Raw genomic sequence first — 17,153 nt, 5'->3', positions numbered from 1 at the left:
GCTGAATAATCAGTCTGTACCCTGACATATGCGTTACTTGGGATGACTTGGATCACAGTAACATGACATATTGCATCTGTTATTGTAAAGTGAGCCACACAAAGCAGTTTTTAGGGTGCTTATTTTCTTTTCCATGAAATAGGAAACTGTTTTGTTCGTTCAGGGCAGCCAAATTAAGACTTGCTGATCATTTTAATGCCTTTAACCTAAAGTGTGCATGAAAACTTTTTCCATTTTAATTGTGTGGCAGCCCAACTTGTAGAACCTTACTAATGCATGATAAAGTCTGAAATAAAAACAAATACAAATTATATGAAAGACACTATGGGTAAATTTACTAAGATGTGAGTTCTATTTAAGATGGGATGTTGCACAGAGCAACCAATCAGATTCCAGGTGTTCTCTTCTAGAAGGTGCTAGATAAATGAGAAGTAGAATCTGATTGGTTGCTGTGGGCAACATCCCATCTTAAACAGAACTCCCATATTAGTAAATGTTTCCCTTTGACGGCTATGTAATTGCCAGATCTGTGATCTTAGAACCAGATAAAAGGCTGGTTACCTATAACCCCCAAATGCATTATTTGGGGGGAGTAGTATCATTATGCAACAAATATACAGAGTGTAGTATCATTATGCAACAAATATTTTAATTACGAAAAATGATTTTGAAATAATACATTGTGTCTGCAAGCACTTCTCCGATGGTGGTGGAGGTGCATCATGCCTCTCCGATATTGTTGGGGGCTTATGCCTCGACGATGTTGGTGGGGGCATATTGCAGCTCAATGGTGGTGGTTAGGCCTGCCTCTGATGGTAGTGGGGCACTCCTCTCAGTTGGGGATGTTGTTGGCTCATGCCTTTATGGCAGGGGGTGCCTGCCTTGCCCTGGGTGGGGGAGGTGCCTTTCTTACCCGGGGTGGAGGAGGTGGCTGCCGTGCCCGAGGTGGCGGGGGCACCTGTCTTGCCCGAGATTGGGGTCCTGACCTTGCCCGGGGAGGCGGGGGCATTTGTCGTTCCCGGGGTGCAGGGGGTGCTTGTCTCGCCCTGGGTGCTGGTGGTTCCTGTCTTGCCCGGGGTGCTGGTGGTTCCTGTCTTGCCCGGGGTGCTGGTGGTTCCTGTTTTGCCCGGGGTAGGTTGGGCTCGTCCATCTCTGGGGGTGGTGTGGTCACCTGCCTCTCTTGGTGTACGATGGGCTCATGCATCTTCTCTGCTGGGGGCACCTCGCTCTCCCTTGGCCTCGCCTTTAAATGAAGATGACATTTAACATCTAAATCCGTAATTAAGCTCAGTGATATGCAAACATCCCTTCTAGTCAGGCTTCCACCATCACCCTTCAATGACCAGCAGTGATCAGTGCTCTACTTGCACCCAAAATCTCATTGCAAGATTCAGTTATACCACCCAAATGTATTAAAGAGCATACGCATTGAGTGGGGTACAGGCATTCCATTACATGAGGTGGGGTACAGGCATTCCATTACATGAGGTGGGGTACAGGCATTCCATTACATGAGGTAAGGATTTGATAGATTAACAGGGATGTTCAACATGCAGCTCTCCTGCTATTGTGGAGCTGCACCTCCCAGAATTCCCTGTTGCGGGGCATGCTGGGATGTGTGGTTCTTTGGTGGTTGGAGGGTCGCATGTTAAAGCCACTAGACTATAAAAACCATTTCAACTGATATGGCTACAATTTGTAGCCATTGAGAACCGGCAATACTATAAATAATAATAAATAATCCTTTAGATTAGGGTAATTTCATGTCAGTTCACCCAGTCCACGACACCCACAGGTATTCAATTAGCTGTGAAATCATGATTTTTTTTTAGCACAATTATCTTTTGTGCTAATGACGCAAAAATTGCCTGAAGGGTTCTGAATCAAATCCCCAAATTTTTACCTTTTAAAATAGGGATTTTTCTCAACTTTGCATCTTCTCAGAGTAGGCAAAGTGGAGTTTGTGGTAAGTTATTACGGCTAATTGAATTGGGGGTTTTCGTACTTTGCTGTAAATTCGCTGGCTTTCACAAGAAAACGTGTTATTGTGGCCAACTGAATACCTCCTTATGATTATTAAGAATCTTAAAATACTCCCATGGTGGCCAAATTTATACTGACTGATACCATGGGCGTGTGCAGCACATATTGGGGCAGATGTATTAACTTGGATAAGGCATAAGGAAGTGATAAACCAGTGATAAATGCAAAGTGATACATGCACCAGCCCATCAGCTCTAATATGTACATTAACAGTTAGGACCTGATTGGCCGATGCGTGTATCACCTTGCATTTATCACTGGTTTATCACTTCCTTATGCCATCTCCAACTTAATACATCTGCCCCTATGTGCTTAATTCAGACTTGATCATAGATGTGCGAAAAAAAACGTGCGAGTGGAAATAATACAATTTAAGGTTCAATTTTTTGGGGGAAAGGGACATAACTCATCTGCCTGATGAGTTGATAATGCTTATTGAACCCACTTTTTTTTTTTTTCATCAATTAATAATTTAGTGTGAAGTAAAAGAATGTATAATGACTTTCAGGGTCAGGCAAGATTGATAAAACATTTTTTACTGGAATCTCCATATTTTGATTGACAAAGATTCAGCATTTCAAAGTGATGTGTGGATTAGGCACGAAGATGGGAATTATTTTCCAGATACACCTCACAAAAAAATAGAGCATCATTAGCGGCAGTTCCAACACTTTTTCGAAACTTTGACCCCCTATATCTCAAAAACCATGAGGCCTGGAGAAGAAATATTCTACACGGGTTAGTGGCTCTGTGGTAGTATCAAGTGTACAAAGTATCATGAAAATCTGTCTGTGGTTGTCATAATGACATTTTTCTGGGTGATTTGACATGGAATGACCCCATACTCAGATTTGGGCAGAGACACCCCCTGACATTTAGGCCTACTCCATTGGGACATAACCACCTTCTATGCCCTGTCACTCCCACTTTCAGGTGAGCCCTTTATGAAATCCATGAAAAACCCTATTTGTGCAAACACAAAGTACAAATAAAAATGACAGAGCACTTACCTTACTCCTTCCAAACGGCCAGCACTCGCTGAATGGGAAGCAGCTCATGGCTGCTCCCTCCTCCCTCTCCTCCCTCTCCTCTCTCCTGTATACTGTACTAATCTAAAAAAAAATTGTACCAAAAGTAAATATAACGCTATTTCAGTAAGAAAACTGATCAAATGTCACGAGCTCCAAAAAGGAGGTCCTTCTCTAGGGGCTACCTTGAGAAGGATAAATTCCTATTGTGCTGGCCTGGCTTATCACTCGTTGTGTCAGCATAGGACCATTATGATGTCATAGCACAGACATTGACAGCAGCCATATAGGGTATAGGGGTAAACAGGGGCAGAACAGCATATCTCCCACCTGCCCCAATTCACACACCACGAAAGGGGCAATATTTTAACCAAAATGAGTGGAGTCTTGCAGAAGGGCTTATTTTGTCCCAATTTCAAGTCTGAATGCTGTGAAGTGGATCAGGCATTTTCCAAGCACCATAACAAAGTTTGGGTAGGGGCCTGGTGATGCTTCTCCAGCCTCCCAGGGCACCCACTGTGCTCTCAGACTGGCAGAGCGTACGCCTCTTCTGATCAAAACTGTCCTTCATAGAAATTGGTTAAATTCGTGATTTAACCAATTTGTCTGACAGGTTTTGTCCATTTTCCAGTCTTTGGGAGCAAATAGTCGATTGTCATTTACTTCCATCCACTACCAGATTTTCATGCCGGCCAGCTAGATCTGGCAGATGATCTGCCAGATAATTGTACAGTGTATGCCCAGTTTAATCAATAAAATGTGAAACAGAACCTGACAGAAATGATAATATGCCCTCCATTTGTAGCCAGTAGGTCAGTGTGGCAGATTATTCCGGTTCTACAGTATGACTATTCCTTTTCTGGCAATATGTACTGCATATAGGGCCTGAATCAGAGATGTGCGCTACAGCATGCGCAGCTGCTACCCCGTATGCAGTTACTGTGTGATAATATGCTAATGCTGCCGCCTGGAAATGTATTGAGATGCTCGCTCGCTAACATCAGCATCTGTGTACACACACGCTGCAGTGAGTAACCCTATGGTCACACAAAATGGCTGCTGGAATTGAACTGTGCAGTCATCTGGTAATCTCTGAACTGCAAAAATATCACCATTATGAGGGTTATTCTAAGTTGATCGCAAACCAAAAAAGTTAGCAATTGGACAAAACCATGTTGCACTGCAGGTGGGACAGATGTAACGTGTTAGATTTGCGTGGGATATATTTTTGTTTCCGTGCATGGTAAATACTGTCTGCTTTATTTTTACACTGCAATTTAGATTTTAGTTTGAGCGCACCCCACTCAAATCTAATCTAACCCATGTGTGTCTGCCACCTCACCCCTGTGCTGCCCCAGTACCCTCACCATGTGTTCTTGTCCAATCCTGTGTGCTGCCCTGTGCAGCATTTACCTCTGTGCTGCCCCTTACCCTGTGCATGGACTTGTTAGCTGCTACTATATTGCACAAGGTCGAGTAACCCGCTGCTGCCATCGGCAGGAATGGCAGTATATGACCTTCCACCTGTAAGATTGTCCAATTGCCAGAGAAGTTGGTAGGTAGCATATCTCCTGCTTACTATGTATCATAAGCTGCAAAGTAGCGATGGAACCTGTCATAAAATAGTTCTCATGTTTTTTTACCTTCTCTGTCAAGCATTGTGTCTGCTTGTTGTATTCAGGGATACAGTAGTTGTGACATGCATCATAGAGTTGTATCTTGTAAATGCTTGCAATATCAGCTTCCAGTGATTTCAGCTTGTTTTCTGCCTTTATATATCTTTTGTATGTTTTTCTGATCTGTACATATGTATATCGGTCACACCCTGTTTGTCTTTTTATTTATTTAATATTTTTAATTTCACTGATCACTTTGCTCAGTGGTGATACTATGAATTGTGGGGCACTACTGTGTGGCATACTATGCATTTGGTGGCACTATGATAGCATACAATGATTTGGTGGGCACTATGCTGTGGCATTATCTGAATTAGGGGGACACTGTGTATGTTGTACTATGAATTGGTGAGCACTACGGTGTGGCATTCTAAAATTGGAGTCACTACTGTGTGTGGCATACCAGAAACTTGATAGTAACGTGTAGTGGGGTCTGATGGCATGCAAAAAGCCTGAATGCCACTGAAGGTGCATGTGTGTTATCTATACAAGTTTTAATAAAGTTTGGTTGCAAATGAAAAATTGTCGAGTGCGACATGTCTGTCTGTCTATACACATAACTATTTTTAGGGGGAGCCATGTTTTTATATGTGGCTATTCCTATTAAATATGCTGTCTGTCCAAAACATTCACTATCAGGTCAGAAAAAAAAAAGACTCAGCTCCCACACCCATCCAGTGATCACACAACAGTAGCCTTCCCCAATGTCCCATTTACCCATTACATGATTTATACATATAATGATTTAATAAAACACAGGTACAGTAGCAGAGACTTTCTACAACCACAATATATAGTATATATAGTATGCTCATCCTTTATCTGCAGCCATGAATCTGGAGCTGATCTATCATAGCGTATTGAAAACATCCAGTTACCATTCCCTCATGCAGCATTTACTCCCTGACCTCTGTGTGCCAGCAGCTGTGAGGTGCCTGGGAGGGCAGTTACATAGAATCAGAGAATTTGATGGCAGATAAGAACCACTTGGCCCATCTACTCTGCCCACGTACACACTCTTTTGTTTAATTTTTGTCAGGAGCCAATTCACCTACCAGTATATTTTTGGATTGTGGGAGAAAACCAGAGTACCTGGAGGAAACCCACGCAAGCACAGAGAAATCTATAAACTCCACACAGTCAGGGACTGTTAGGAATTGAACCCATGACCTCAGTGCTGTGAGGCAGTAATGCTTTGCCATTACACCATCCGTCTGGAAGGGAGAGACCTATTCTTTTTTTCTTGTATGTGTAGTGTCCATAATGAAGTTAGATTTGGATAGGTAGGGAGTTAGATTCAATGTCCAGCCAGGAGGTTGTTCATGATTGGGAGTATGACATTCCTGTCTGGAAGAAATGCAATGCTACAAACTACAAGTTTATGTCTAGGAGCCCTCTTCCGCCTCTGTATATAGGTTTCTTCAGGATGCTGGCGTATAGTTTTGGAGGCCCCTTATTATTATATTGATTTTTTTTTTTACTTTGCTTGAAAGGATAAGGGAGACCACAACTTCTGAAAGCGATCTAGCCATTAGGGAATAATGCAGCTGTAATGCAGCTATGGCCCAGAACTGCCACACAATAATCAGGCAACTCCAGTAGGTCAGGTCACTTTGTAATTTAGCTGGGGGAAAGTTTTCTTGAAATAGTAGCTTGTAATAGTATCCCAACTATTTGATTTATTTGTGTGAGGACTGTGTGATGGAGGAGAGGAACCCACCTGCCTGCTGGTAGTGTACTTTAATCTTATTCTCCACCACGGGGGAGGGGGCTCTGTTTGCTATCGGCAGCAAGGTGGAGGGGATGCTACTGGTTGCGGCCTTTACAATTATGGGGCCCTTGGGCAACTTAGCCCATTAAGCCCAATGGAAGACACGCCATGATAGCAGCCTACCCTGTGTAGCACCTGCTTATGGATACATTGTGTGTACCTGCAGCAGCTCACCCGCTATAGCACTGGCTTACTGACACATTGCAACTATAGCAACCTACCATGTATAGCACTGGTTTACTGACACATTGCGTGTAACCATAGCATCCTACTCATACTAAACATTAACCTTAATACCCTATACCTGTTTCTAATACACTAACCTCTGACCCTGACCTAATCCCAAATCCCTCTCCCTATTCATAACCCGTAACTCTTTTACCTTAAACCAAACTGATAAACCAACCCTAATACCCTAACCCCATCCCCAAAACTAACCCTAATACCTTCACCCCAAATCACTAAAACATCCCTAATACCCTATCTCTAATACCATAACCCTTAACCCAATCCCTAACCAGTTATGCTGTAAAGGGAAGACTGGATGGGCAATGTGGTTCTTATTTGCCATAAACTTCTCTGTTTCTAAGTGCAACTTAAACTTTAGCAATTGTCACCCTATATTGCTGGTAAAAGCGACATTGACTGATGAATTACCCATTGAATTATGAATCATTCTACTTGTGCCAATAAAAATATGAGTAGTAATTGATTTACAACCTTCTGTAGTCATGCGACTTCATTGCAAACAACTCCAATTTGCTCTCAGTCGGCTGCCTGCTTTGGTGCAACGATAAATGCGCTGGTGATGTGAACATACTGTATGCTCTTTGCAGGGCTGGTTCTAGATCTTGTGGAGCTCAGGGTTTCCTCATCCTGGGAGCTATATTCCCTCACTATTAACTGATTTGCCCGCCCCCCAGGAGACATGCAATAATACAAGAGAAACGGCTGCGCTGTATGTCAGAAATGTATCAAGGAAAAAGAGCCAACGTATGTAAAAGAATATTTATTATAAAACTGTTAATACAGGTTGAGTATCCCTTATCCAAATATTCCGAAATACGGAATATTCCGAAATACGGACTTTTTTTTCCTGAGATTGAGATAGTGAAAACTTAGTTTTTTGATGGCTCAGTGTACACAAACTTTGTTTAATATACAAAGTTATTAAATATATTGTATTAAATGACCTGCAGACTGTGTATATAAGGTGTATATGAAACCTAAATGAATTGTGTGAATGTAGACACACTTTGTTTAGTACACAAAGTTACAAAAAATATTGGCTATAATGACCTTCAGGCTGTGTGTATAAGGTGTATATGTAACATAAATGCATTCTGTGCTTAGATTTAGGTCCCATCTCCATGATATCTCATTATGGTATGCAATTATTCCAAAATACGGAAAAATCCCATATCCAAAATTCCTCTGGTCCCAAGCATTTTGGATAAGGGATACTCAACCTGTACCAGGTTCATTGGTACCAATGACCATGGGTAGGTTAATTAAAATAACGAACACACTATTTTTCTCACAAGGTGTCAGATGGCCGGTAATCTTCCGATATGATGGTATTGGGAATCAAAGAGACAGTCTATATCCACAGCTGCTAATATCAGCTACTGTTCAAACACTGGAAAGTCCGTGTCATCGATGCAGTTCCAGAACTAATAATTTGTGCAGCACCCGTAGAAAGAGTGATTATTACCTCTCCGGTGGGCTGGTAAGTGATCCGGGCGTCCCCGGTCAGATGTCCTGCGTTGCCCACATTCGCTGTGCAGCGGAGAGGAAAAGCCGCGCCGTATGCAGTGGGCTGGCTGAGAGTGTCGGGATCCGTCGGTGCTGCTAGTAGCAGTGAGGCATCAGAGATATGACCGTCCGAGATGTATGATAGATGCACTATCAAGGACACCTGTGCAGGGTGTGTGAAGAGGCAGGTCCTAACGCGTTTCGTCACGCTCCCCGTGACTTTTTCAAAGGTGATTTCCTGCATCCAAAGTGTGCGGTATTTAAACTCTGAACTAATCAGAGTACAGCTGTCAAAAATCAGTATCTGATTACAAACTATTCAGTAACGTTGGCTCTTTTATCAGTGTTGCATTACTTATATTTGTTAATAAAACATGGCATACTCGACTTGCTACAGAGTACCTATTAATTTACAGTAAATAAACCACTCTTATTAACTTTATATAATTTAAATAATTTAAATGTAATTGATGTTTCCAAAAATACTCAGGTCAAGCAATCATCTCAAAAATAGGATTAAATATCCATCTGCTTCTGGTCTAATCAGTGCAATAATTAAATCAGTAAATATGACACAATCTAAGTCACATTAATAGTTCAAAAAGTCCCTAATACCGAGGAAATAATAAAAATAATACAAAAATATCAGCATGATAAATATATCTGATCAGAAAATATAAAGAATACACTCATAATAAAAAATATATTATTATCTGAATCATCCTCATTTGGATGCGAACCTGGGAACTCAAATCTTCCGAGTTCAGCCGTTAAACCAAGTGCGCCACTGTGCCGTACATATTAGCACTGTGCGCATTCACCTCTTATGTTATGTTCTCATGTTGTGGCGCACTTGGTTTAACGGCTGAACTCGGAAGATTTGAGTTCCCAGGTTCGCATCCAAATGAGGATGATTCAGATAATAATATATTTTTTATTATGAGTGTATTCTTTATATTTTCTGATCAGATATATTTATCATGCTGATATTTTTGTATTATTTTTATTATTTCCTCGGTATTAGGGACTTTTTGAACTATTAATGTGACTTAGATTGTGTCATATTTACTGATTTAATTATTGCACTGATTAGACCAGAAGCAGATGGATATTTAATCCTATTTTTGAGATGATTGCTTGACCTGAGTATTTTTGGAAACATCAATTACATTTAAATTATTTAAATTATATAAAGTTAATAAGAGTGGTTTATTTACTGTAAATTAATAGGTACTCTGTAGCAAGTCGAGTATGCCATGTTTTATTAACAAATATAAGTAATGCAACACTGATAAAAGAGCCAACGTTACTGAATAGTTTGTAATCAGATACTGATTTTTGACAGCTGTACTCTGATTAGTTCAGAGTTTAAATACCGCACACTTTGGATGCAGAAAATCACCTTTGAAAAAGTCACGTGGAGCGTGATGAAACGCGTTAGGACCTGCCTCTTCACACACCCTGCACAGGTGTCCTTGATAGTGCATCTATCATACATCTCGGACGGTCATATCTCTGATGCCTCACTGCTACTAGCAGCACCGACGGATCCCGACACTCTCAGCCAGCCCACTGCATACGGCGCGGCTTTTCCTCTCCGCTGCACAGCGAATGTGGGCAACGCAGGACATCTGACCGGGGACGCCCGGATCACTTACCAGCCCACCGGAGAGGTAATAATCACTCTTTCTACGGGTGCTGCACAAATTATTAGTTCTGGAACTGCATCGATGACACGGACTTTCCAGTGTTTGAACAGTAGCTGATATTAGCAGCTGTGGATATAGACTGTCTCTTTTATTCCCAATACCATCATATCGGAAGATTACCGGCCATCTGACACCTTGTGAGAAAAACTGTGTGTTCGTTATTTTAATTAACCTACCCATGGTCATTGGTACCAATGAACCTGGTATTAACAGTTTTATAATAAATATTCTTTTACATACGTTGGCTCTTTTTCCTTGATACATTTCTGACATACAGCGCAGCCGTTTTTCTTGTATTTTTGTTCTTGTTTTTCAACTACACATAGTTGGTCGGCAAGCGCAGTAATTCAGAAAATTAATATTCTATTAAATATCTTTGTATACTACACATGACACTATTTCTACAGAGGCGCTGTTTTAGCAGTTAATATATCTTATTCTGTTTTTGCAATTTTTTTGAGGAGACATGCAATGCCTTCTATGACCTTTTACTTAAGCTCATAAAACACTTTAGAGGTGGTAGTGACACAATGGAATACAATGCTCAGTGCCTGACATCTTTCAAAAGCAAATCTAGTGTTCACCCATATGGTTTTTAGCAGCCCTAACTGGTGCATGCCTAGCATACGTGTTGCAACACAAATATACTTGCAGGTCACAATGACGAGCATATGGGAAAGACATCCTCCCTAAATCAAAAATCACTTTATATACAAAGTATAATGACAGGGGAAACCGTGCTCGGCACACAGGGCAGTGGGCTGGCCAGTTACTGGACCCTGGGGTGGACGATGAGAGTCAGAACAGAAAATCTGAATACATCACCCCCATCATACACACACACCTCTGGGTTCCTCTCCTCTGCAATTCCCGGACTCCCTGTATCTCCGCTCACAGGCCCAGCACCTTGCGCTCTTCCCGTCGGTCCCAGCCCATTTCCCCCTCCTCCTCCCTGATGCTCCCTCTCTCCAGCCAACTGACACAGCACGCTCATCGGCTGTTACCTCCCGACTGTGCGCGCACACCCCGGTACGCTCTTGCCTCCTCCCCAGCACAAACGGTGCTTCCTCGGGACCCAGTATGTCACATGACCTGCCTGAGTGCCCCACTTTCTGCTGCTGCTCACCCAATATAGCGGCTGTTAGCGCTGGGCAAGAGCGAGAACAATCAAATTTGATGGTGCCACCAGGCTGACTGTAGCCGTGTCCTCAGGCCACAACGGCCCGGGCAACCGCCATGCTTGCCTGCCCCTAGAACCGCCACTGCTCTTTGTCACCATTTATTTTAGATGAATTTACATTCTTTATATTAATCCTGCACTTGGAACGTTGGATATTGAGTGTAGCCATCTCTACACCTATTGGCTGATTGTAGTTGCCCTGCACAATATCTCTAATTTGATTATTTTATGGGGACAGTAATATTCTCCACCTACCTATAGCCCAGTGGTAGGCAAATGTACGTATGTACGTACATCCGCATAACGGCAATGACCAGCTGCGCCTATTCGCACCCCCGACCCGTCAATGCAATGTGTATGGGTCGCAGGTGCGAATATACGCATGCACACTGGGGTAACCCAGTCGCACCCGCTAATGTGTTGCTACTTATGTATTTGATACTTGCTGTACACTGTTTTGCAATCACCTTTTTTCTTCCAAACATTTCTATTTACTCTTGTTTTTTTTCTCTCCTTTTGTTCACTTCCTATTTTGGTTGCATGTGACCGGATGTACCTGTTTTGCAGAAACAGTAATGCACTTGATGAAGATTGTGCATTAAATAACAAGTCTCCCTGCTCCCCAATTGCCTCGGGCTCAAAGGTTGCATCAGAGAAACCTTCCTCTCCTGTCAGAGATCGGCCTAAGCCAACTGTATCATCGCCATCTGCAAGCTGTAGCACGGAGAAGATCCATGAGTGTATAGAAGATTTGGTAAGTTTTTTTTTCTTAATACATTGGGCAGACAATTTAATAAAAAGGGCTAGAATTGAGAGTCTCTTGCACATTTCCATTAAGTATTGTATTTCCAGTGTACTAAAATCTGGTCTGTTAGTGTGCACTGTAATGCGTATGGAAACGCCGAGCTACTTACCTTTGCTCCCATGACCAGTGCTGCCCAGAAATAAATTAATAAATGTCATTTATAAAACTCAATAGGTTCTTTTAGGCTGCATTCTGCAAAATAACGCTTTTTCTCTAGCATCCTAAGGGATGTTGGGGACAGATTAGTACGATGGGGTATAGACAGGTCCAAAAGAGCCAGTGCACTTTAAATTTCTTCAACTGAGTATGCTGGCTCCTCCCCTCTATGCCCCCTCCCACAGGCAGTTTAGAAAAAAGTGCCCTCAGGAGAGGATGCATACTCTGCAAGCTCCAGAGTTTTTCTTCAATTTCTTTTAAACTTTTGCTTATTTCGGTGTGCTGCCTTAGCCGCACACCTCTAACAGAGCCTGAAGGTGATCATCGTGGTGAGTACAAAGCGGAGGCCCTGCTAGGGGGGCCCCCGGTTCATTGTTCGGCAGAAGCGCGGGTGAGGCGCACGGGTCCCTCCAAGCATTTATGTGAGGCTACAAAGGGTGTTGGAGATATAGCCAGTATAAACTTTATTAGTAGCTCCGGCGCCATTACAGGGGGCGGAGCTACATCAGAGCGGGCTCAGCGGCATTTTGGCGCCTTCCTCTGCATAAGCAGCAACAGCCTCATACAGCTCCTCCAAACGTTCACACGCTGGATTACTGGCACCGGGTGTAGAGGGGGAGAGCTGCTATTAGTGCACAGTTTACATTCCTCTGGGGAATTCTCTGTACAGCAGTATCACTGTTTTATATCACTACATAAAGCGCTGATAGTCTCACTGGGGCTGGACAGCGTTGGGTGCACTGGTATCCTCTCTTTTATGTCTCCTCTCACATGCAGTAGGGCAAGCTTGTATTGTTTTCAGTCTGTGTTGTATGTGTATTGTTTTCCGTATTTCAATAGAGGAGAATGCATTGCATGATTTCTGTTTCACCATATTTCGTCTGGCTCCATATCATGTGAGCAGTGTAGTCAGTCATCACAAAATGCTGATAACAACATGGGGGAGAATCCAGAGTCTTCCTGGCTGGGGGCTATAAAAACTATGATGTCGGGAATATGTCATCTCAGCTCACTGCCAATGCCAATAAAACACAAGAACTGCAACAAGCAGTGGCTAGTCTAACTGCCAAGGCTGATGCTTCCCATCCCCCACAGTCTACTACAGGTGCACAAAAACGTGCTTTACCTGCAATCCTATCAGATTCTGATGATGATGTCCAGCCGGATGGGGATGATGGGGATCCCATCTCTGCACAGGGTATTGAACTCCTCATATTGGCTATACGGAATGTGTTAAAGCTCCCCCGGAGGATGCTACTAATCAGCAGTCATTTTTCATCCCGCAAGACAAAATGACAGTCACTTTTCCTAATTCCAAGGAATTGGATGATCTATTTAAATTAGCCTTGAAAAATTCAGATAAAAAATATCAGGTGTCCAAAAGGTTTTTAAATACCTTCCCCTTTGCCCCTGAAGGCAGGAAATTCTGTGAAGAATCTCCAGCAGTAGACGTCTCAGTCTCTCGCCTTTCTAAAAGGGCGGTGCTCCCAGCTCCGGGGTCTTTTACGGTAAAGGACCTGGGGGATAGGAAAATTGAGACCACTCTGAAATCTAGCTACACTGCTGCAGGTGTAACTCAAAGACTGGTCATTGCTGGTTGCTGGATGACGCATGCTATTCATACGTGGGCTGCTCAGATTCAAGAGGGTCTTTCGGGTGATATGACCTTGGTTACTACTGTAACTTTCCTAGAACACATTCAGGACACGACAAGAGCACTCTGTGACTCCCTTAAAGAAATTGACTATATTAATGCTAGAACCACTGCTATGGCTGTGTCTGCACGCAGAGCCATATGGTTGCATCAGTGGATTGCAGACGATGACTCCAAACGCAATGTGGAATCTCTTCCCTTTACAGGTGAATGGCTCTTCGGAGGTGAATTGGACGCATGGATCTCCAAAGCTACTGCTGGGAAATCCATGTTTATTCCTTCAGGGGCTCCGCCTGCTAGGTGTACCGGCCCTGGCACTTTCTACTCAGTACTTTCGATCCTCCAGATTTCGATCTAGGGCTTGGGGTGCCTCCAGTGCAGCTAGAGGCTCTAGAGGTAAGCCTAAGAAACCAACCGTTGCTGGCTCTCGGCAACAGAGCACCATTTCAGCTTCCATAAAGACTTTGGCATGACGGTGCCCACCCACCCCAAGGGGATCTCGCGGTGGGAGCTCGGTTACATCACTACAGCCACATCTGAGACGGTTCCTGCAAAGATGCCTTGGTAAGGGACCTTACCTCTCAGGGTTACAAGCTGGAATCCGACAGTGATCCTCCCCAACGATTTTTCAATTCCGGCTTACCAGCTTTGGAAAATATGCGTGCTATGCTGCTACTGGCCATCAACAAATTGGTCCAGTCCCAGGCCATTGTTCCAGTACCCCTACTACAGCAAGGACAAGGTACTACTCCAGTCTGTTCATAGTGCCAAAACCAGATGGGTCTGTGAGACCAATTTTGAATCCTAAGTCCTTGAATCCTTACCTGAAGGTTTACAAATTCAAGATGGAATCTTTGAGAGCGGTGATCGCAGGCCGGGAACAACAGGAATTCCTCGTGTCCCTGGATATCAAGGACGCCTACCTCCATATCCCAATTTGGCCTCCTCATCAGGCCCATCTGCAGTTCGCTCTACTGAATGATCACTACCAGTTTCAGGCGTTACCCTTCTGCCTGTCTACAGCTCAGAGGGTGTTCATGAAGGTGATGGCGAAAATGATGTTGCAGCTCAAAGTCCAGGGGGTCAACATTGTCCCTTACCTGGACGATCTCCTGATAAAAGCGAGTTCCAGGGAACTTCTCTTGCTCCATATAGATCGCGCTATCCAACTTCTGTCTCACCACGGATGGATCCTCAGTCTCCAGAAGTCTCAACTGGAACCGTCTCAAAGGCTCCTGTTTCTGGGTATGATACTGGATACTGTAGCTCAGAGAGTGTTCCTCCCGGAGGACAAGGTGAGAACACTTCAAGAGATGGTTCGCATGGTTTTCCGACCTGCTCGAGTTTCCATTCATCTTTGCATAAAATTGTTGGGAAAAATGGTGGCCTCGTACGAGGCGATACAGTTCGGAAGATTCCATGCCAGACCCTTCCAATTGGACATCCTGAACAAGTGGTCCGGTTCACATCTTCAGATGCACCGGATGATTCAGCTGTTACCCCAGGCCAGGATTTCACTCCTCTGGTGGCTATAGTCTTCCAACCTTCTGTAAGGTCGACGTTTCGGGATTCAGGATTGGATCATCCTCACGACGGATGCAAGCCTGAGAGGATGGGGAGCTGTCACCCAGGGGGCGCTGTTCCAGAGCAGGTGGTCTACCCAAGAGGCCCTACTTCGGGCTGTCTACAATGCTCTGATTCAGGCCTCCCCTCTACTCAGGCATCAGGCGATCCAGGTTCAGTCACACAACGCCACGCCAGTGGCGTACATCAATCGACAGGGAGGGACAAAAAGCAAGGCCTGCATGCGAGAAGTGTCAAAAATACTTCTCTGGGCGGATAGAAATGCAAGAGCGCTGTCCGCAATTTTCATTCCGGGAGTGGACAACTGGGAAGCGGACTTCCTGAGTTGCCACGACCTCCACCCGGGGGAGTATGGATTGCACCCTCAGGTGGATGCACTGACGTCGCCTTGGCCTTACCGGCTGGTCTACCTATTTCCTCCGATTCAGTTGATCCCAAGCGTGCTCCAGTGGATCAGACATCACAGAGCACAAGCAATCCTTATTGCACCTGATTGGCCCCGAAGGGCGTGGTACGCAGCTCTTCTATACATGTCCATAGAAGACTCTTGGCCCCTGCCGCTAAGAAATGATCTTCTTCAGCAAGGACTGTTCGTGTAACTGGACTTACGGCGACTTCGTTTGACAGCATGGAAGTTGAACGGAACATCCTAGCTCACAAAGGGCTTTCTAAAAAGGTCATTGCCACTATGGTGCAAGCCAGAAAACCTGTGACGTCTAAACACTATCATCATATCTGGAAGAGATATGTCTCTTGGTGCGAGTAACGCACGTATCTGCCTGCAGAGTTTCACTTGGGATGCTTCCTGCAGGCTGGTGCAGATAAGGGCTTACGTCTGGGTTCCGTTAAGGTCCAGATTTCAGCTCTCTCAATTTTCTTTCAGAAGAAATTGGCTGTGTTGCCAGAAGTTCAGACCTTCTTGCAAGGGGTACTCCACATACAACCTCCCTTTGTGCCACCTACGGCACACTGGGCTTTGGATGTAGTGTTTAAATTTCTACAGTCCTCCTGGTTTGAGCCTCTGATGACGGTAGAAGACAAGTACCTCACATGGAAGACAGTGATGTTATTGGCCCTGGCTTCTGCTAGACGCATCTCAGAATTGGGGGCCTTATCGTGTAAAATTCTCTACATGGTTTTTTACGAGGACAGAGCGGAGCTCCGGACTAGACAGCAGTTCCTGCCGAAGGTTGTCTCCGCGTTCCACCTGAATCAACCTATTTTGGTTCCGTCCTGTTCTGACTCTTCGGCTCCTCCGGAGTCTTTGGATGTTGTGCGTGCTTTGAAGATCTATGTCAAGTGCACAGCTCGGGTCAGGAAGACAGATTCCTTGTTCGTGCTCTATGATGCGCAGAGAAAGGGTTGTCCTGCTTCAAAGCAGTCCATTGCACGTTGGATTAGGCTTACTCTCCAACAGGCCTATGTGTCAGCAGCCTTACCTGTTCCTCAGTCTCTGAAGGCCCACTCTACAAGGTCAGTGGGCTCTTCCTCACCCGTGGAGTCTCGGCCTTGCAACTATGCCGAGCGGCTACCCGGTCGGGGAAGACCACTTTTGTGAAATTCTACAAATTTGATACCCTGGCCAAAGAGGATACCCAGTTTGAGCAGGCGGTGCTGCAGCAGTCTCTGCACGTTCCCGCCCATTCTGGAGTTTTGGGACATCCCCATCATACTAATCTGTCCCCAATATCCCTTATGGATGCTATCGAAAATAGGATTTTAAATACCTACCGGTAAATACTTTTCTCGTAGTCCATAAGAGATATATGGGGTCATTCCGAGTTGATCGCAC

The 17,153-nt window shown here is 44.2% G+C and overlaps 1 protein-coding gene and 1 long non-coding RNA gene across 4 annotated transcripts in view; one reads left to right on the top strand and one right to left on the bottom strand.

Annotated features, from left to right (window-relative positions):
- APLF (aprataxin and PNKP like factor) overlaps positions 1-17,153 on the top strand; it is a 390,356-nt gene that overhangs the window by 182,342 nt on the left and 190,861 nt on the right. For all 3 annotated transcript variants that reach the window (XM_063918498.1, XM_063918497.1, XM_063918499.1), the window contains one exon: positions 11,730-11,916. In XM_063918498.1, coding sequence (XP_063774568.1) covers positions 11,730-11,916 — 187 coding nt within the window. The remainder of the gene's footprint in view (positions 1-11,729; positions 11,917-17,153) is intronic.
- Positions 630-3,244, bottom strand: LOC134910453 (uncharacterized). Its single transcript, XR_010176203.1, has 2 exons — positions 3,054-3,244; positions 630-1,243 (listed from the first exon to the last, which is right to left on the bottom strand). It is a non-coding gene; the product is annotated as an uncharacterized LOC134910453 (long non-coding RNA).

This window comes from Pseudophryne corroboree, chromosome 4 (assembly GCF_028390025.1).
Source record: "Pseudophryne corroboree isolate aPseCor3 chromosome 4, aPseCor3.hap2, whole genome shotgun sequence".
Lineage (NCBI taxonomy): Eukaryota > Metazoa > Chordata > Amphibia > Anura > Myobatrachidae > Pseudophryne > Pseudophryne corroboree.
This window is presented reverse-complemented; position numbering and strand designations above follow the sequence as displayed.